This window comes from Apis cerana, linkage group LG5, assembly GCF_029169275.1.
Source record: "Apis cerana isolate GH-2021 linkage group LG5, AcerK_1.0, whole genome shotgun sequence".
Lineage (NCBI taxonomy): Eukaryota > Metazoa > Arthropoda > Insecta > Hymenoptera > Apidae > Apis > Apis cerana.
Window position 1 is genome coordinate 13,126,248 of NC_083856.1, and position 20,553 is coordinate 13,146,800.

A 20,553-nucleotide genomic window follows, 5' to 3' on the forward strand; every position below is an offset into this window, starting at 1 on the left:
AACGCTTAATTCGCCTCGAGAGCCGAGGATCGAAAAACCCCCGCTAATCACCTCTATCCACCGTCCCCCACCGATAAAGGAACGTGTCCGCCGCGATCGATCCGTGTTTCGTTCCACGAGGACACCCGCCGCCACCCACCGCTCCCTCTATCTCTCTCTGTTCCTTTCCGACCGGATAAGAAGATAAGAAGGTGAAGAGAGAGAGAGAGAGAGAGAGAGATTTGACCGGGGCGCGAAAGCGATCCGTTGCTCGCGTCCCGATGGGTGGAGCGAGGTGAGAGAAACGAAGAGGCGGCTCCCTCGAGCTTGTAATTATGTTGATACGAATGATCTGCGGCTCGCCGCAAACCGACCGACCGACCGACCGACCGACCGAGAGAGAGAGAGAGAGAGAGATGGGGTGGCGAAGGAAAAGAAAGAAGAAGAGAAGCCTCTAGCTACGTTCACCGGCTGCACTCGTCTACGTGGCCGTTTATCCCGTTCCTCGTCCCTTCCCCGACCGAGTCGAAACCCTGCGCTCCAGACGTTTCCCGCGTGTACCCGACCATACATCGGTTGCTCATCCCCACGCAAACGAGTAAACGGCCTTTAGGACCGTGGCGAAACCAGTTTAAGTGGTTAAGCGTAGATGTAATTGATTTCCATTTTACGAGGCTCTCGGGGAAGACGCTCCACCCGCCACTGCCATCACCACCACCATCACCACCACTGTCGCTACTACCACACTACCACCACCGCCGCTACTACTACTATTATTATTACCACCATCACCACCCCCACTATCGCGAACGCATCGACGCGCGTTTCACCACGCGCGTATATACGGAGCGAAATCGGTTTCCCACGCCTCGTACGTACGTACGTACGTACGTACGTCAGTTCGAAAAGAGGAGAAAAAAAGTTTCCTCTCTCTCTCTCTCTCTTCGAGAGTACCAGACGCGAATCGAACGAAAATCCGACTCTTTTCTCGTTTCGCGCGTCGGTTGCAATTGGAAGGAAGCGAAGGAAGAGGAGGAGGAGGAGGAAAATTCCGGGGGGGGGGTGAGCGCGAGACGCGAAATGAAGCGTCGCGAAAGAAGCGAGAGACGAGAGAAAAAGAAAAGGGGCGGCCGTTGGTAACGCGGCGGGGAACGAGGAAGAGAGAGAGGGAGAGAGAGAGAGAGAGGTTAGCCGGAGAATATGTAAATTAGGAACTCCGTGTGAATGCGGAGATTTATGGGAGCCCGTACACATTTCTGGCCGCAATAAATATCAGTAAGTAGCGACGCGCGGGACCGTCCGGATCGAGTCCAAACCTCTTTTCTTCTTTTCTCTCTCTCTCTTTCTCACACGCTATCTTTTTTGCCTCTCCACGTCGAAACATCGCGTTTCGAAAAATCCCGCGTTACGCGACACACGCGTATGCGCGCGCGCGCGCGCTATCTCTATATCTCTGTCCAGCGATCAGCGTCGCGCGCGATTTTCGCCGAAGGAAACGAAAGGGAAAGAGAGAGGAGCGAGAATCTCCGTGGGTGGCTACCGATTCCTTTTGCCGTCTTCTTTTCTCTTCTCTCCTCCTTGCCTTCTCCTCTTCTCTCTCCTTCTCTTTCCTCCACGCGCCAATTTAACAGTCCTGCTCCGAGGAAAAATGACACCGCGTTCCGCGGGTGACGACGGGGAAAAATGGCAAGTGGGCCGATACCATCGATGGAAACGTGGAAACGTGGATTACCGATTACAGCGTGGGCGTTGAGAGATTTTACCGCTTCCATATTACCGCGTTCGGTTTACGAGGCACGGCGAGATGCCGTCTCGTTCGCAACGTTCGTCGGGATCATCGTCGGGGATATCTCTCGCGGCCGTAAAAGTTATCGCGATACGCGATCGATCGCGAATACGAACACGAGTTGCGTCGACGCTCGTAAATTCGTCTCCGTTTCCTTCGTATTTGCCGATCGGTGAACAACTCGGTTCGCCCGAGAGACTCGTCCTAGTTCTCGTCGTCGATCGATTCGAAACGAAACGAAACAAAAAGCCAAGGAGAAAGAAAAAACTGTTTCTTTTCCTTCATCGCGCTTAAGTACGCGTTTTTTTCCCTTTTTTTGCCTTTCTCGCCTCGAGGCGAGACGCGAAATTCGATCCTCGCGACGACTCTACCACAACGCAAAACCGGTAGAAAAACGCTCGCAATTCGGACAGAGAGGGAGAGCGAGAGCGAGAGCGAGAGCGAGAGAGAGAGAGAGAGAGAGAGAGAGAGAGAGAGGGAGAGGGAGGCAGGGAGGGAGGGAGGGGGAATAAAAAAGAGGAGTCGTCGCAAGGAAGGCGATCTCGGGCGAGAAGAACGGGGCAAGAGGGGGGTTATTATTTACAGCAGTCCGTAAGGCGTGTCACAATGGCATTGCGGGTTTCCTCTTGAAAGTCGGACAATACGAGCTGGATTTATGGAAGAAACTTTCAACGAAACCGTCAATGGCCCACCCTCGCCTACGAGATGGTTTACCTCTCTAGCCTACGGGGAATGTCTACCAACATTTTCACCATAAATTCTTCTTTTTATCCGCTTCGTCCCTTATTTATTTACAGTCCCAGCTCTCACCTCCTAATCCATACCCGTATCGTCGTTCGGTCACGGATACGACGTATCTCCTCTCTCTCTTTCTCTCGCTCGCTCGCTCGCTCGCTCGCTCGTTCTCCTTTTCTCACCCATCTTGTTCGCGATTTCGAATCTCGCGATCAACCGTCGCGTGCCGGTTAATCGAGGCGAGACTCGAGTGAACTTAGCGAGTGAACGAGCGAGCGAACGAGCAAGTATTCGGGAAGAAGGCGGATCGTTGCGTTTCTTTGGGACGGGTGGCCCGCTGCGCCCGAAACGTCTCCGACTCTTGGCTGCGGTCAACGCGACAAAAACCACCCCTCGATTCGACACGCACCCCTGGACGGACCCCCCTCCGAGCTTCTCTCCACTCGATTCCTCCACCCCTCGATCGGTAACCTCGATAGTCTCAGCCTCGATAATTCGATTCCCTCCTCCTCGGATCGGATCGGATCGGATTCGTGGAGAGGAAAGGAGATCGTGCACGTTTGGCGGAGAGAGACGAACGGTGGAAAACGTGACGATGCCTAAATTTCGGAGGGGGAGGGGGGAGGAGGGCACGTATCTTCTCCGCGGGATAGTTTGGACGATTTCACCGGGGGCCGAGGCCAAACGCGTCTTTTCACCCGTAGGGATAAAGCGTAGATTCTTCTTCTATTCAGTAACGAACCGTTAACTCGGCGTAAATGGCCCCGAGACAACCCTGTCATGGGGCGCGTCTCGTTGTTGTCGCACGGCGACCAGGATCTCTATTCGAGAGTTTACATCTCGAAAATGCTCTTTTCACGGATAACTTCACGCCGCGTTACGCCGTCACTCCTCCCTACCTACCTACCTACCTACCTTACCTACCTTACCTACCTACCTACCTACCTAACCAACGACAACGTTCGACAATCGTCTTTCCACGACGGTGGAGAAAAACCTTGACTCGAAAGCTGGCTTCGTACGCGACACGCGTCGTCCCCCTTCCCTTTCCCGCACGGCAAACAACCTTTGACGAAAATTCGAAGCCAGGGGGCCTCGCGTGTACACGAAATAACCGAGCGAAAAACCCGTACGAGAGGAAGAAGAAGAAGAAGCGCGGTACAACACGTCCGCCAGCGGCTGTCCCGACCGGCAGACTATTACCGACGCATGAATATGAATGAGAGCGGAAGATGCGAAGAGAACCGCTCTCCCTCTCTCTCTCTCCCTCTCTCCACCTCTCCTCGCGTACGAGATGGAAAGGGGCGAGGCCCGACCGCGCGAGGAACGGCATTCAATTAGCCTCCTAGTAATTAGCCGGGAAATCTTGGGCTTTGTCGGCCGAGAGAGATGGCCGATCGATCTCTTTTCGGGGATCTCTGTCGCCTCGGCAGCCGCGTTTCGGTAGGTAAACGGCACCGTGTTGAATGGCAGCAACGCGTGTGGCCCCTTTTTCGCCTTTTTCCACGATTCCAAAACGCGTTTCCTGCTCGAACCGTGAAAAAAGCCGTGCGGCAGGGAAGGAATCGCGACAGACGGACCCGACGGCTCGTCTTACTTGCTCGGCTCCCGTTCCCACGAGAAACGGATTTTCCAATACGATGGGTATCGCGTTAACGAGCAAAGCGATGCGTTACAGATGCGAGGTTAATTTGGAATGAATTAGGGTGCTCGCCGCGGATTCGTTTTCGATTAGTTTCCCCGATTTTCGTGCCCCGAACTCCCGATACCCCCGATAGGGTGCCAAGGGTCGTGAAATCAAGATATATCGAGGGAAGGAGAGGGAAAGAGAGGGAGAGACGCGTCACGGCGCGAGGCTAATAAATATCGGCGGGTACTTTCGGCTGGATTCTGGTGGGTGCGCGCAGGCTGCGCGGCGACCGGCACGTGCGTCTCGTCCCAACGGTCTCGCGGCCCAGATGACACCGTTTTTATTGGCAACGAAGACCGGCCGGCCGGCCGGCCGGCCGCTTCCCGTTTAGGGTCAATCGTGCGACCCCCTCCAATATCTCCACGAATAGAGACGTTCTCCGTGATTTGGTTAAATTCGAAAGGTACGGAGATGTGTAGGGGAGGAGGAACGGGAGGAGAGGGAGAGAGAGAACTCGTGCTCGCGGTAGCCGAACGACGTCGGACCTTAATCCGATACCGAGTACGTGACTCTGCGGTTTCGCGTCCCTTCCGCAAATTGAATCACCGGCCCCATACCCACTCTCTCTCTCTCTCTCTCCCTCTCTCTATCGATGTTTACGATCCGGAGACCGACATCTCCCTCCCCCCTCCTCCTCCTCCGTTCGCGCGTTCCATGCATTATTTAAAGCAATCCGGGTGAAACCCGGCAAAGGTGACGCCGAGGCGAATCGCGGTCGGCGAACGTCACTTCGAATCTCGAAAATCGGTATCGAAACGGGGGGGGGGACGAAACGCCGATTTTTCTTTTTTCATCGAGATCGAGAGGAGGGGTATACGTTCTCTCGCGACACGTGTCGGATCGACCCGACACTTGACTCCTCGTCCGAAACGGGAGAGCCGTCGTCCCCCCGTTCGGCGACACGCGGCAACGGGAAACGGGCGGCGGGTGTCGGTTCGAGCAATTTCGCAGAGTGGACGTGGAGAAAACGGGGGGAGGAGAGGTTTTTAGGGCCAAGGATCCCGATTTTCACGGGCGACGTTTCTCTCCGAGCGGTTTCTCCGACGCAAGAAAACGTGGGCGCGTAATACGCAAAGAGGGAGGTCGTTACTCGGCCGGGCTTATTATTTCGGCCGTTAAGAAAATAAACAGAAGGCAGGAAAACACGCGAGGGCCGGGCGCGTAGCCACCGACGGAAATTATAGGCGGCCGAGCCAAATGGCTTGAAAAATGCTCGACCACAAATCAAGGTGCCGGTTCGTTCGTTCGTTCGTTCGTTCGTTCGGCGTGGGAGCCATCTGTCGGTTCATCGTCGCCTCTCCCGTATCCGCCTACCTACTACTACCACCCGAATACCGCTTACGCCTAACGTTTTTTCCTTCTCTCTCTCTCTCTCTCTCTCCCTCTTCGCACAACAACTCGTATTTAATCTACCACCACGACACCCGATTTTCTAATCTACGACTAAGTACGGCTAAGTATATATTTCTCTGTCTTTCTTCTGCGGTGGATCTCGCCTGGAATCGTTCACCGCGGGTAAACATCTCGCGTTAAGCCGCGTCTCCCCCCTCCTCCTGCCAGTAAACTGTCCACGCTCCGGTTTGGACGGGCGAGAGGAGGTGGTCGAATAGGCGCGAGCAAAAAAAGGCAAGAAGCGGGAAGAGGGGTGGGAAGAAGGAGAAGAGCTCCCTTTCCGATGACACGTACACGCCCACAGGGTCCGCGCAAACAACGCGCGCGTAAAAGGGCACGCGGCGGCGACAAATTGTTGGACGGGACGCAACAATGGAACGCCACTTGCCGAGAGATCCTCCTCCCTCGTTACATCGAATTACGTTACGTTACATTTATCTCTCGTGCGCCCGCTTTTATCCCTCGGCCACCCCTCGCCTTCGCCTGTCCTCCGTACACGCGCACGGGGAGCTCTCTCGCCCCGTCGCTATGGAAACACCGCGCCACGCGACGCCGAAATTTCTTCTTCCCTCCTTCCTTTCTCCTCCTTCCTCCTTTCGGCCTGGATGTCGCGCGCGATCAAAATCCGCAATTACCGATACGACCGACCGATCTTCCTCGCTTCTCCCCCCTCCTCCCTTCTCCTTCATTCCCTTTCCTCTTTCTTCTTTTCTTTGCGAATATAATGCCCCGCGCCGGACCCTGTAATTCGCGCGGCTTTTAAATTGCCCGCGGCACCTTTTGGCCAACGTTTTACCCAGCTGCCGTGATTCGATCGCGGGATTCGTGAGCTCGTGTACTCCTCGTTCCAATTTTCCTCCCTCTTTCGCCTAGCTCTCCGACTTTATTCGCATCTCCTCTCCTCTCCTCTCCTCTCCTCCTCGTGGATAGTGGACGATGTCGCGAGCGAACGAACCGAGGAGAGAAGGAAGAAAGGGAGAGGTAGGCGGGCGGATATGTCCGAGGTAATCGAGGCTAGGGGTCATCCGGGTCGCGAGAGTCACGAGTCACGAGCGAGCGGCCGCGAACAATGCCGAGAGAGCGTTATTCCCTTCTTCTCCCTCCCTCTCTCTCTCTCCTTCTTTGCCCCCTTTCGAGCAGCGTCAACCCTCCTTCCTTCCTTCCTTCCTTCCTTCCTTCCTTCCTTTCTACCTTCCTCCACTCGCGTTCGTCACGTCGATTCGAGTTTTCTCATCGCTGCTCTCGCTCTCCTCCTCGCCTCTCCGCCGCTCGCTCGTTAGATTCGATCGAGACCGGGAGATTAACATCGAAACGAACGTTATTTACGACGACGACGTAAGGAGGAGTTGGTAGTGGTGGTGGTGCAAGTACCGGGGAAGGTTGCCCTCTGCGATCTCGACCTCCGATACTCTCCACCGTCTCTCTCCCTCCTCGCTCTCCCTCTCTCTCTCTCTCCTTTTCCACGCGAAATTCGGGAAATCGGGACGGCAAAAAGTCCCGGTTTCTTTCTTTTTTTCTTTTCTCTTAACTCTCTTTCTCGAGAGAGAGGAGGAGGAATCTCTCCCACGCGATCGGGAACGGGATCGAATCGACTCGGCTCGGCGATCGCGTGATGCTCGAGACAAAGGGGCCCGGGCTCGCTCGCTATTTACATCGGATGGACGTGGAAAGAGACGCACGAAACCGGCGTGTCGATCGCGCCAATTTACTCTCCAACTCTCTCTCTCCCTCCTCCAAGCGAGAAGGCTCGACCGGACGTCTCGTCTCCTCGGATCGAAGCTCGTGGATCGAAGGTAAACGCAGGGTAGAGTGAAAATTCACAGGGAGAGGAAAACGTTGACGTTTGGGCCCCGCGCGGGCCGCTCCTCCGCCGGGGCGTCGCGGGCCCGTGAATTATCGGGTTCCTGTTAGTTGCGTGCCGAGCCGACTCCTCGAACACCTCGAGGCGCTCGTCCCTCCTCGCGACAAGACAATTGCCCGAGAGCTTCCTCGTACGGTTCGTTGCGCCTCTCCGACCGTGACCGGCGGAAATTCCCCGATTCTCGTGTTGCTCTTTCCGCGACATCGCGCGGAGAGAGGGGAGGGAGAGGGGGATCCGATCCCTCGCAACGATCGGGCGAGGGGGAGAGACTCGGGAGGGAATAAAGCAAAGGTCTGATCCGTTATTCCCCCTCGCGAGCCGTGACGCGGTTATTCCCCCTCGCCGCGTTTACCCAACGATACGTGACAGCTTATTTCCCAAAAGAAACGCCGCTTACGTTCTCCCCCTTCTACGCCCGACCGCTAATAAAGTTACGTTCGACTTCATTTGCCAGCCGACTACCTTGCTGCCAGCCGCGAGTTGAAGGGAGGGGGAGCGGGGATTTTCATTTCCCGCCCTTATCTGTCGTGGAAAAAGCGAGAGTAAGTCGGTTCAAGGAGGCGAGATCGGCCGACTTTCCGCTCCTCTCCGTTCCGCTCGCCTCCCGACTCCCAGGCTACAATGGGATCGATATCCCGCTGGGGGATAAACCCCATAATCCCCTGGCATCTGTAGGCCACCTGCAGTCGAGCGTTTCGTCACGGGCTCGTCCCGTCCATTTTCCTCGCTTATGTATCGCCGCATCCCGTTCCGATTCCAAATATTTGGACAACCTCGGCCACCTCGCTATTATATCGATCGATCGATCCGTCCGTCCATCCATCGATCCATCATATATCGGAATCGTCTTCCTCGAAGGAAGAAGAGCAAAAAAAAAGAGAAAGGAAAAACGTCTCCTCCGCCGAGGAAGAGGAGGAAGAGGAAAAAGAAGAAGTCTCTCCTCTCGTTAGATCGGACTTAAGCGACATTCGAGCTCTTAACCTCTCTCTTTCTCTCTCTGTCTCAAGTTGAGAGAAAGAGAGAGAGAGAGAGGTCGCAGAGCGGCGTGCCACCCGACCGAGAGAGAGAGAGAGAGTCACGGGACAAAAGAAAACCGAGTCCTCGAAGGGCGAAATCCGAGCCGGCGCTGATCCCTCTCCCCTTCTCTCGCTCGCTCGCTCGTTCTTTCTCTCTCCTGCGCGAGGTCTCGGACAGAGGCGGCTCTATTCTCGCTCCTCGCGCGGCGACCTACCGCGCGACTCGCCGCGCTCTCGGACGCTAATCTTGGGGAGAGGCGAGGCGAGGCGAGGCGAGGCGAAAGGAAAAATCGGGTCGCTGGCGGAAAAGAGGAGATCGAGTTCGGGATCAGGGAGGGTGGAGGGGGGGACGAGGCCCGGCACGGTCGTTGGCAAATCGCATCGGCGAATTAATCGAATCAATTAATGGGCGGTCGGGCGAGCGGAGGCGCGAAGGGGTGAGCGTGGCGGCGGCGGTGGAGCCACCCACGCGAAACGATGCCCCGTGGTTCGCACCTACCGTGGTTTCCACGTCCAATCGATACCGGTGCCATCCTCGCCACCGCCATTTTATTTCGCGGCAAGCCCTTTTTTCACCCCCACCACCACCGCCGCCTCCTCCACCGCCACCACCACCACCCGAGCCGCCAATTTTTACCGCGGGAAACCGAATCTAACGATCGCCGTCGTGGTTAGTCGTCCTCTTCGCTATTTTCCTGCGAAGCGGTCCGAAACGGTTGAGGGGGAGGGAGAGGGGGAAGGCGTAGAAAAGACGCAGAGGGGAGGAGGAGGAGGAGGAGGAGGGGAGGGCGCGCGGGCGAGCGGGCGTAATCTAAACGAGCGATCGGGATCCGATCGAGATCTGATAATCGAGTTGTTGGCACCTGTGGCAGCGGGCATAATTAATGTCGACTGGGTGCTACCGGCTCTCCCCTCTCCTCTTCTAGCCCTGCTCGTTAATTCCCGGCGGGACATTACCGAGCAAATTAGGCGAGGCCGGCTTTCCTTCTCTCTTTCTCTCTCGCTCTCCAAGAAGCGTGAGCGTTTCCGAAACAGGCCAGGAAATGGGCGTTCCACCGAGAAGAAGACGAAGAAAGAGAAAGAGGAGAGAACTCTGTTCTCGAAAGATCTCCTTCGTGTCAACGTTTCGCGTATTCGAGTAAATAAATATGCCCTTCACGGTTGACCAGATTCCAACACGTATATATACATTTACACACGTATATACATATATGTGTGTACTCGTACGTACAGTACAAAATAATTACAGCAAAGTTGGTGGAGAGTTGGTAAGGAAAAAGGAGAAAAATACCTGTAGAAGCCTCGGTACAAGAGTTTTTTTATTCAGGGTTTATTTACAAGGGAGCAGCTTGCACGGCACAGATATTTTTTTTTATGCGTCTTCGCAACACAAGCATCAACGATATCGACGATATCTAACGCTAAACGCTAATCGCCGACGATTTCGAGAAATCGTGGTCGCGATCGAGCTATCGCGAAGGGGGCGGCCTCGGGCGGAGAGAGAAGAGACGCCTTTTTTTTTTTTCTTTTTTTTGCTTTCCTTTTCGAACGCGCGTTTCCCCTCCGCCACGAGAATGGTACAAGGGGGAAGGAGTACGGAGTTGGAAACATAAATAACGATAACGATAACGATAAGTCGTGATACGAAATATACAACTTATGTTACACAAACGGAACAAAGTCGATTAGTCTTATATACCTATAAGATCTCGTCGATTTCGTAGGTGTATAACGCGCGTGATGTATACGTATATGCACATGTATATACATATGCACACATACGTACGTATATATACATATGTATATACATGTGTATATATATGTATATATATATATATATATGTATAGTTATATACAGTAAAGGTCGTCATACGATCGATCGTGACGCGAAAAACGCACGTAGTCGCGTACCTCTCCAGAGGTGATTCGACACCGACGACCGTGTACCGTGTACGCGGACGCTCCACCTCCTCCTTCGAGCGAAGGAGAGGAAAAAGATGGAGAGCGACGGACGACGGGATGGACACTACGAGGGCGACAGATCTCGAACGTCTCTTCCGAGGCTGTCGGTCGGCGAGGGGGTGGCCCTGCGCGAGGAGGGCGAGGGGGACAGCGAGGGTCCCAACGAGGTGGCGGACGACTTGGCCGCGTGGTACGGGGAGAATCGATGGTGGGCCAGGGCCAAGGCGGAGGGGTAGAGGGGCCGGGGAGCGGCTGGCCCCGTGCTCGATCCCGCGGCCAATTGCTGCTGCTGCTGTTGCTGTTGCTGTTGCTGTTGCTGCTGCTGTTGCTGCTGATGGTGATGATGCGCCGCTGCGAAGAGGGTGGGCCCGATCGACGAGGCCCACCACAAGTGGCCGAGTTGCTGCTGCTGCTGCTGCTGCTGGTGTTGCTGGTGTTGCTGGTGTTGGTGCTGGTGCTGCTGCTGCTGGTGGCTGGTTCCGGCGGACGAGGCGCCGGGATAGACGAGGGCCGCGGGGCCGACCAATTGGGCGTAAGGGCTGACAGCGACCGCGGCAGCCGCCCGTAACAGCATCTGAGAGCGCGCCGCCCAGAGCGCCTTCTCCTCCAGGCTCAGATTGCTCACCGCCGTCGCTTGAAGTTGATCCATCTCGAACGGGAGCCGATGGGGGAACCTGAGCGATTGTTGCTCCGCGAGCATCGACTCCATCGTCTCCCTGAAAGGGAAGCTGCTCGATTACGCGCGCGCGCGTGTTTATCGTCCCTTCCCTTCCCCCACCCACTTCCCCCTTTTAATTTACCTCTCGAAATCGGTGAGCCGGGACGAGTCACGGAACCCTTTGGCGAACGGGTTGCTGTCGATCTTCAGCTTGGTGATCTGAAACGGCGGAAGCAGAGAGAAAGAGAGAAAGAGATGGCGGAAGAGAATGGACGACGCGAGGCGAGATCGGGGGGGAGGGGAGGGGAGGGACGGGTTACGTCACCGAGGGGCAACGACGCGTATCGGGAAACGCGGCGCGGCTCGTTCCATCGATCGGCCGAGTCAACGGCTCGTAAAATTAGAGAAGAAGGTTGGAAAAACGCCGAGAGTATTCGCGAGTGAATCTCTTGGCGGCAGCGCGACCCATCGCACAGGTGGCTTCGGTCAAGTCTCTCCGGCCCGTCGAATCGGCGGCCACGACGACGAGATCCTTCCCTCTTTGGGGAAGCGAACGGAAAGAACACGGGAAAAACGTCGCCGGATGGAAGGAGGGAGGGAGGGAGGAAGAGGAGGAAGAAGAAGGGAGAGAGAGAGAGAGAGAGAGTGGATGTCGAGTGGGTGGTCCAATTACCCTACGGTTTCGCGCTCAGGAGCAGCACGTGCAGCCTGGTAATAAGACTCTTTCGTTCAAAGCCGAGGCTAAGCCGCGCTAAGCCCGGAGCTGGCTCGGTTTTAGTTACGATTCCGCTGACATCATTAGCCAAACATCTGGCCCACCTCCGCCGCCGTCACCGTCGTCCTTCTCGTCGTCTAGCTACTTACTTACTTGCTCGCTCGCTCGTTCCGCTTCCCTCGCCGGCCCTATTCGTTTTACGATCGCGACTCCTCTGTCTCTCTCTCCTTTGAAATCGACGCCTCCCGCCCCCCTCCCCACACTTTTCCTCTTTGATGCTTCTCGCCACGCGTCCCACGTCGCCTCGATTATTAATTCGCGAGTCGACGACGGCTAAACTTATCTCGCCTCGATTTTCCTGTCTCGTCCTGTCCCGTCCTGTCCTCTACTTTCCCCCGCGTGCGGAATCGAATCGGAGACGATTGGACGAGTGAGGGAAAGGGGGAAAAAATAGCGAGGATTTTTCCAGCGGGGCAAGGTCGTCGGCCTTGGCGAATCGGATACGCGTCGATACGCGGGGACGTAGTCGCGTCGTCGCGTTTCGAGGAACGAGGAGCCGAGCCAATTACGTCCAGCTGTAGAGCGGCGATGAAAATTGCGAGCCGAGATCTCGAGAGAATTCGCGACGCGCGCGATTATCGTCCTCCCTCCCTCCCTCCGTCGCTGGGTGCCCTTCCGAAATGAAAATGAAGCCGTAAGGTAATCGAAAGAGGGATATATACCCGGCCCCGCTCTTACTAATAATAGATTTAATAGAGACGGTAGCGCGCTCATCGAAGAAGGGGTGGTTCTCTCTCTCTCTCTCGCTATTTAGGCCTCGGTTCCAAGCTGTCACGGGACGAGCCCCCTTTGCGCGGTCGTGGTCGCGAAACGGAACGAAACGAAACGAAACGAAACGTCGCCCGTTCGAGGAGCATCGGGCGCGAGTGCGTTATTATGCCTGGCGACCAGCCGCCAACGCGGTACGGCCGCCGTGTGTGGTTTCCAGAGAGAGAAAGAGAGAGAAAGAAAGAGAAAGAGAGAGAGCTCGTCCCTCCTCCTCCTCCTGCTTCTTCGCTCTCTGTCTCGCCTCCTCTCGTCTCATTCGAACGCGATTATTTATGTTTTCTTTCGTTCGTGCATGCCGACGCCGACGCCTGCAGCCACTAAAACCATCCACTGCTTCTTCTTCTTCTTCTTCTTCTTCTTCTTCTTCCTCCTCCTCCTCTGCTTCCACGCGCTTCTGCTTTTGCACCCGCTTCGCTTTCCTTTTTTCTTCCGCGTGGATGTCCACGAGGATCGAATAATTAGCGGGAAGCGCAAAGACGGGGGATTGTTCGAGAGAGACACGTCGTCAAAGTTTTCGATCATCCGTCCCGAAATCGCGCGCCTCTTGGCACACTTCCAATCCAGTCTCTCTCCTTCCCTTCTATTTCGTTTCGTTTCGTTTCGTTTCGTTCTCGAACGAGATGTCGCGAGATCGAAATTAGTCGCTCTCTTTCTCGCGTCGGATCGTTATCTCGCACGGCCGATAATTCTATTGGCCGTGAAATCGAGGAAAGGCTCGAAAGGAATATGTATATATGTATATATGTATATATGTATATATACACGCACGAAAGAGAGAGAGAGAGAGAGAGAAGGGGCAGAGAGTGGCCAGAGGGAAGAAGAACGGCAGTTAGGTTATGAATTATGACGCGTGCGAGCGAGAAAGAGGAATCGAGACGGTGTTAGGAGGTCGTTACGATGGTACGAGGCGAAGGGAGGAGAGGGAGCCGGCGAGAGGACAAAAACCGTCCGCAACGATGATACGTCGTCGTCTTCGTCCCGTTCCGTACACGGGAAGTGGCTTGGTGGAAGGGGGAAAAAAACTTTGGTCCCTGCTAAACGAGCCTGCTGCTACCCCACCGCTGAGAGACGCGAGCGAAGAATAAGACGAGAGAAAGAGAGAAGACGACGCGACAACGACGAACCGCTACCGACCGATCGCCAACCGGGACGAATGAATTTTACCTCTCGATCCGACGATCGGCCACCATCACCACCACCATCCTCGTCGCTTCGTATCCTCATATTATTTTCTATCGCGACGAGAGGACAAAGAGATAATTGCCATGGACCGTCTCTTCGCACCTCATCATCGTCGAAACGGTTCTCCCCCTCCCCTCTCTCTCTCTTTCTCTTTCTCTTGTACCCTTTCTTTTTTCCTTTTTCGAGCGCGAAACGGAGAGACACCAAAGTGGAAAATGTCGGGGCATCGCGACGCCCGTGGAATGCGAACGACCGCGCGAGTACCGAGACCACACACCGGGCGGTCGCTGCTAAACGACTATCGTAAAATACGATTGCGCGCGCGTGCGCTCCTCCACCGAGGAGGAGGAGGAGGAGAAGGAGGAATCCGAAGACGGAGGAACGTTGCGCCTCGGAAATTATCGGGGGAATAACGAAAGAAGAGAATGAAGAAAAAAAGGAGAAGAAGAGACGCTTACGAGTTGATTCTGATAGGCGGTGACAGCGGTGAATATCGCCTCTGGGAATATGAAGGTCTTGTGAGGTTCCTTCTCGAGATCCGTTATAGGTTTGGCCGTGCCCGAGTCCGGTCGTTTCACCAGGTGGATCCTCGGCTGATACTTGTGCATCGAGTTCAACACCAACTGCGAACGGAGCATTTGACACACACACACGCACGCACGCACGCGTACGCGTGATCGCGCTCGACGCGCGGATTAACGTTATCGGCCCAACTACTACTACTATTACTACCGCCACTACCACCACCACCGCCATCACACCAGATACTCACGTGCCCGTGCCTGTCCATGTCGTTGTTGGTCAACTTGACCTTCTCGAACGAGACCACCTGTTTTCGAAGCTGTTCCCCCGTGAACGGGGAATCGGGATGCACGTAGAGGCGGGCCGGTGCCGGTGGATCGGCCTTACCCGCTACCAGCCAGGAGCTTCGGTGATACGCGTATCGATACCTCTTGTTATCCACGGGGACGATGTCCATCAACACCGCGTATCGACTGTCCGGCTTCAATCCGTTGAACGACACTCTGCAGGTCGGGAACATCCTTCTGCCGAGACAGAGAGACAGACAGAGAGAAAGAGAGAGAGAGAGAGAGAGAGAGAGAGAGAGAGAGAGAGAGAGAGAGAGAGAGAGAGAGAGAGAGAGACATATAGATATATATATATAAAAGTATAACCGCGATGGTGTCGTGACACCGAGGCGAGAGCGAAAGAGAGAGAGAGAGAGGACGAAGGCTGGCGTGAATGTTTTGCCTCGGAGGCCAAACATTAATACCGTGTCGGGCCCCCCGCTGCTCGACCACTAAAACGCGGGGACACCCGCCGATCTTATCTACGGTCTTCTCCTACGGAGTCCTTGTCGACTCCGGTATGCATTCATCCCGGCCAGCGCCACGAGCGTGAGTAATGCTTTTATTTATCAACCCGTCCTTTGTTAATGAATCGAACTCGCCTCGCGGACGAGAGAAGCTAGAAACTCGGATTCCTTCCTTCCTTCCTTCCTTGCTTCCTTCCTCGCTTACTTCCTTTCTCCCTCCCTCCCTCTCTCCCACCTCTCGCCCGCTCTAGTTTTTCCCAGTACAGCGAAGCCGTATGGAGGAGAAAAATTATGTAATAAAAAAAAAAAGAAGAAGGGTGAAAAGGATGCGAATTTGATCACGATAAAATCCATTCTTACCTGCCAGTTTTCGTGATGATCATCTCGGTGCCCAACTCGTTGAATTTGTCCCACAAGTCTTTCGTTTCGAGATGACACGCCACGTGTCTAAGCTCTTCGCAGTTGGACCGTTCTTGGAGGAGAGGATTGACGGGGGAAGCTACTTTGCCGCTGCTACTTCCGGCGTCGTCCGTCTCTGGATCGTCTTCCGCCAGGATCGCTTCCTGGATCGGCGCGGGAGGAGCTGTACCGCCACCACTACCCCGGACCACGCCAGAAACGCTCGGTTCCCTCTCTGAAACAGGCGCGATGCTTCTTAAGAAAAAAAGAAAAAAGAAATCACCATTTCCCTCGAAGAAAAATGAAATCTCCGATAATCATTTGACCAATGTCGCGCGCGCGACGCTAATTCTCCCTCTTTTCCTTTCTTCCTCTCCTCTCCTCGCCTCTCCTCTCCTCTCGCGGTGTTATTCGTTAAAGCCAAGCCGGCCGCGTCTTCCTTCGGCCGAGATAATAACGACGCCGTAGTAGGTAGCTGGTGCTAAAGGATAATTATCCACTTACGACGGAGGTTGCTTTAGTTTAACGTTATTATCCACCGATCCCGATGCCGAGCGAAGTGGCGGCAGCGGTTCGTGAAATTACAATCTTCCCGGCCAAGGTAAAACGGCGGAATATTCTCGCTCGGCCTCGCATCGATTTTCCATTCCTTTCCTCCTCTTTCTTTCTCTCTCTCTCTCTCTCTTCGATTCTTCTCGGTGTTCGATCTCTTTTTCACTTTCCCCGAGCATCGATTAATTTGGCCAACAACGTTTGTTTCCCGACGGATCCTACGAAAAGGTAGCAACCGTTTGGTTATACCGTTTAAAGGAGGGAGGCTAATTTTCGTGGCGCGGCTAATTGGCCGTGGTTGGAGGGAAGGTTGAAGGGATGGTCGCGATCCGTCATCCGCTTATTTTTATTCGACACGGCGAACGGCGGTGTTAAACGAGCGACGAAACGGATGACGAGTCGCGGCGTGGAAACGATTCGTTGCCTCTGTATACGCGGACGTTTACGAGCGGCCTCGTCAAACGAGTTACGATTTCGTGCGCGGATCAAAGAGGACGGATCACGGAGAAACGCAAGATTCTACTTAATCTTTCCCTTTGAATACCGCCTTTCCCCCCTCTCGTATCATATCGTATTTTTATCAGTCGATAAGACAGAAGCTAGTTCGATCTAGAAAAATCGGTAGAATCGGTAGGATTTGGCGTCTATTTTTCTGTCCGATCGGAGAAAAAGAGAGAGCGATCGATCGTCGACAGACAATTAAAAGATTATTTTGACGATTGGAGATACATCGATCCGATGTACGCGATCCGACGGATAATCGAGGAGCGAGGAAGGAAAGAGACTTTTCCATTCCGTTTCGAACGAGAGAGACGAAAATTTACCGAATTACCGATCGACCGGACTTCTTATTCTTCTTCTTCTTCTTCTTCTTCTCGCGCCTTCTCGAGCGGCAGGTATTTCGAGCGTGGTCGTTGACGCGCGAGCACGGTCGCGAGACAACGCGATGTCGTTGACCGAGACGAAAATCGCCGTTCACCTTCTCCTTTTTCTTTCTTTTTTCGCATCTCCTTTTCGCTAATTCCGCTTTTCCCTCGAAACATCGTTATTTGTCGGCAACGACGATCGAAAAGTTTTACTCGAGCAACGACGCGCGATGTGATATTACACGGCTGAACGAACCGTGTCGCCCCGTTACCGACCGACCGTGTCGTCTCTTCGTTTCGATGGCCGGCCGACGTTCGCGAAACCCCTTGCCACTCGCTATCGCGTTTATTTATACGCGAAAAATAACTTCGATATCCGGTTATCCAACGATCCGATCCGAGTGGAAAATCGTAATTCGTTATCGTTTTATCTCGGTTAAAGATCTCGTTCGTTTTCGCGAAAGAATTCGAGGGGGAAAAGAAAAAAAAAAAAGAAAAGGAAAGAAAAGGAAAGGGAAGGAAAACATCCACGTCGACGCTTCTAAATCTCGAGCTTTGATCTCGGTAAGGGAGATCCGCTCGATTAACGAGATCGGGATTTATATCGAACGATTTGTTTACCGGCAAAGCGGTAAACTAGGTGGCTGGAGAAAGAGGAGGAGGAGGTGGAAGGAGAGCAAGTCGCGCGTGTCCAACACACGTGTACACACGTAGAGACGAGAGATTGGCCGATTCATCGGCAGCCGTTTACCCGAGTTTATTTGGGAACGATGGTCCGTTTCCGTGGGTGAATTGCACCGTGGCCAATCGTAAATTTCGCCCGTGTAGAATCTTCGTGGGCGATTATTCGCCGCGGGCGTCCAAGATACGCGATGATGAAACCAAACACCGTCCAGCGTACGGTTCGGACGTCTGGCTGAGCTCGGAAAGCAGCCACGCTCGTTTCCAGAATTCCGATCAGACACCTCACCTGGTCGCCAATTTCTTCTCGCGCCCCTACGCGCCCATTCGTTCGCAGCTAAATAATTCATTAACCGCGCCATCCCATCGATTCTTTTCCTTTCTCTTACGTTTCCATCCCTTATTTTTTCTTTTTTTTTTTATACGTCCTTTCCCTTCGTCCCATTTCGACCGATAACGTTCGGTCGATCGCGATATTGAGAGAGAGAAAGAAAGAGAGAGCCAGAGCGAGAGAGAGAGAGAGAGAGAGATATGAGAGACGAGAGAAAAAAAACGATGGAAGGAAAGATCTCACCGTGTTGATGCAATTTTCCACCGCCGACGGCCTGTTGCTGTAACTGACGATGATGATGAGATTGTTGTTGCTGCTGTTGCTGTTGCTGCTGCTGTTGTTGTTGCTGCTGCTGCTGCTGCTGCTGAGACGGCGAGGTTTGCGAGTGATGGGGCGAGAGTTGTTGGGGCTGTTGTTGGTGTTGCTGTTGCCTCGAGTCGCGCGCCATGATGGCTGCGATGCTAAAGTCGGTGGCGCATTGTCGATTCGAGTTGCAATTGTTGTTCAAATTGTTGAGAAGGCTGGCGTTGGGCGAAGGGGTGGAACTATCGTCGCCGTCGTCGCGCGTACACCCCGGTGACAAACCGGTGGAGACCGCGGTGGAGGCGGCGGATCCCTCGGTCTGCATTTTTCTTCCAAGAAACAGATGTCGAGATTCCTCGTCGTCCTCCTCGCTGCCGCCGCAGCCGGCACCTCCGCCTCCGCCTCCGCCGCCGCCGCCACCGCCGCCACCTCCGCCACCGAACGAAGACACCGTCAATCCGTTTCTCTTCCTACCGGCGAGACCACCTCGCGACTCCAGCAACATCACCTCGCGCTCCTGCTCTCCTCCTCTCCTCCTCCCTCGCCTCCTCGTCGCTCCGTCTTCTCCGTTACACCTCTTGTTCCGCCGTGACACGAACACGTCGTCCTAACGGGAGGAGATCGATCCGTCCGAGCAGAGGTAAACGACGATCCTTTCTCCGCATTATCCCTTTTCCTAGCCAAGGTCACCGACTCGCCGCGCGCCACGTCCTGCCACGTCCGGCCCGTCCACGTCCGGGGTTAAAGGTTAGGCGCGCGCATCCCCCTGAATATCCACCTGGATGTGCGCGGAGGCGAGCGAAAATTGGACCCGATCCGAGACGCTCTCTCCCTCTCTCTCCCTCTCTCTCTCTCTTTCGATCTGCACGCACTCGTCGTCGCGAAACGAACGAAGGAACGAAGGAACGTGGTTGCGATGCGTGCGCGATGCGAAGCGCGAGTAGTACGGATATGCGGTGGAGTCGAGTCGAGCGGAGAGCGCGGACAGAGCGAGAAACGAGAGAGCGAGCGACCGACCGACCGGTTGCCCGACAGACTGACCCGCGCCACCGGCGGCCGGCTTCTCGTTTCGGCCCCCACCCCCGGCGCGCCGCTTCGCGGGAGCTCGATCGTCCGCGACGCAATGGGAGAGAGAGAGGAGAGAACGCGCGCCACTGCTCGACGCTCGTTCTCGGGGTGAGACGACGACGACGACGACGGCGATCACGACGAGGACGATCACCACTACTACTACGACGACGATGACGACGACGACGACCACGATCCCGATCTCCACGACGAGGACGACGAGGACGAGGACGAGGAGGATGACCGCGACGACGACCACGACGACGACAACGAGGACGACCGCGACGACGATGACGACCACGACCGCGACGACGACGAGAAGGAAGAGGAGGAGGAAGAAGAGGAGGAGGAAGAGGAGGTGGAGGACGATGGGAGGCCGGCGTTGATCCAACGGGGAGAAAAGGCGATTCCTGCGAGGTAGGCGGTACCTTTCGTGCCAAGCTCCGCCCGAACGATCTGCGCTTAGCTCCGCCCCTTCTTTCTCTCTCTCCCTCTCCCTCGTCCCCCTTTTCGCTCTCTCCCTCTTCCTCGGGAATTGACCGAGAGCTCGACGACCACCTTATTACCGCTTCCGTCCTTCCACCCCGTCGTAGCTGCGAGTAGCGGCGGCGGCAGCAGCAGCAGCAGCAGCCAGCAGCAGCCAGCAGCAGCAGCCCAGCTGTCTTTCCACGCGCGCGTACACCTTCTCCTCTCTTCTCTTTCTCTCACCCCCTGCGATACACGTTTCTCCTTCTCCTCCTTCCGCTGAAACGTTGTTACCGATCGCGGTGGTAATCGGCATCACTGCCACCGCGATCGTCTCTCGATGCCGGTGGTAGGAGGTATATACACGACGATGGCGGTGGCGGTGGCGGTGGCGGCGGCGACAGCGACAGAGATGGTCGTCCGTGCTACGCGACGCCCCCACCTCCTCCTCCTCCTCCTCCTTTCGCGATTCTCTTCCTCTCCCGTTCGTCCAGCAGCCAAGCCGTCGTTTCGTTCGTTCGAGCTTCTCTCCTCTCGCCTCCGCCGCGGAAGTTGCCCTGTTTCGGCACACTCGGCCCTCTCTCTCTCTCTCTCTCTCTCTCCCCTCGCCTCCGAGAAGGGTGGCGCGAGAAGAGCGGCCCTCTATATCTATAGCCGCGGCAGCTGCCATTTTTTCTCGCGAGAGGGGGCAATCGCTGACAGGGACCACCGTTTTCCTCTCCTAGTCCCTCTCGAGCTCGCCCATAGGTTGCGCGCGCGCGATTTATCG

General features: G+C 55.2%; 1 protein-coding gene across 3 annotated transcripts; it reads right to left on the reverse strand.

The window, feature by feature from the left end:
* Nucleotides 1–9,760: 9,760 nt before the first annotated feature.
* On the reverse strand, nt 9,761–19,564 carry LOC107998177 (T-box protein H15-like). Of its 3 annotated transcripts, none has more exons than XM_062075574.1 (6): nt 18,192–19,564; nt 15,480–15,753; nt 14,577–14,847; nt 14,263–14,427; nt 11,222–11,298; nt 9,761–11,149 (listed from the first exon to the last, which is right to left on the reverse strand). In XM_062075574.1, exons 1-6 carry the CDS (start codon nt 18,754–18,756, stop codon nt 10,486–10,488), a joined length of 2,016 nt encoding a protein of 671 aa, XP_061931558.1. In that variant the 5' UTR covers nt 18,757–19,564; the 3' UTR covers nt 9,761–10,485. The 3 variants fall into 3 exon arrangements, with proteins under 3 accessions (XP_061931558.1, XP_061931559.1, XP_061931557.1); XM_062075575.1 differs by having other exon boundaries at nt 9,761–11,137; nt 14,577–14,850; XM_062075573.1 differs by having other exon boundaries at nt 14,577–14,850.
* Nucleotides 19,565–20,553: the final 989 nt, after the last annotated feature.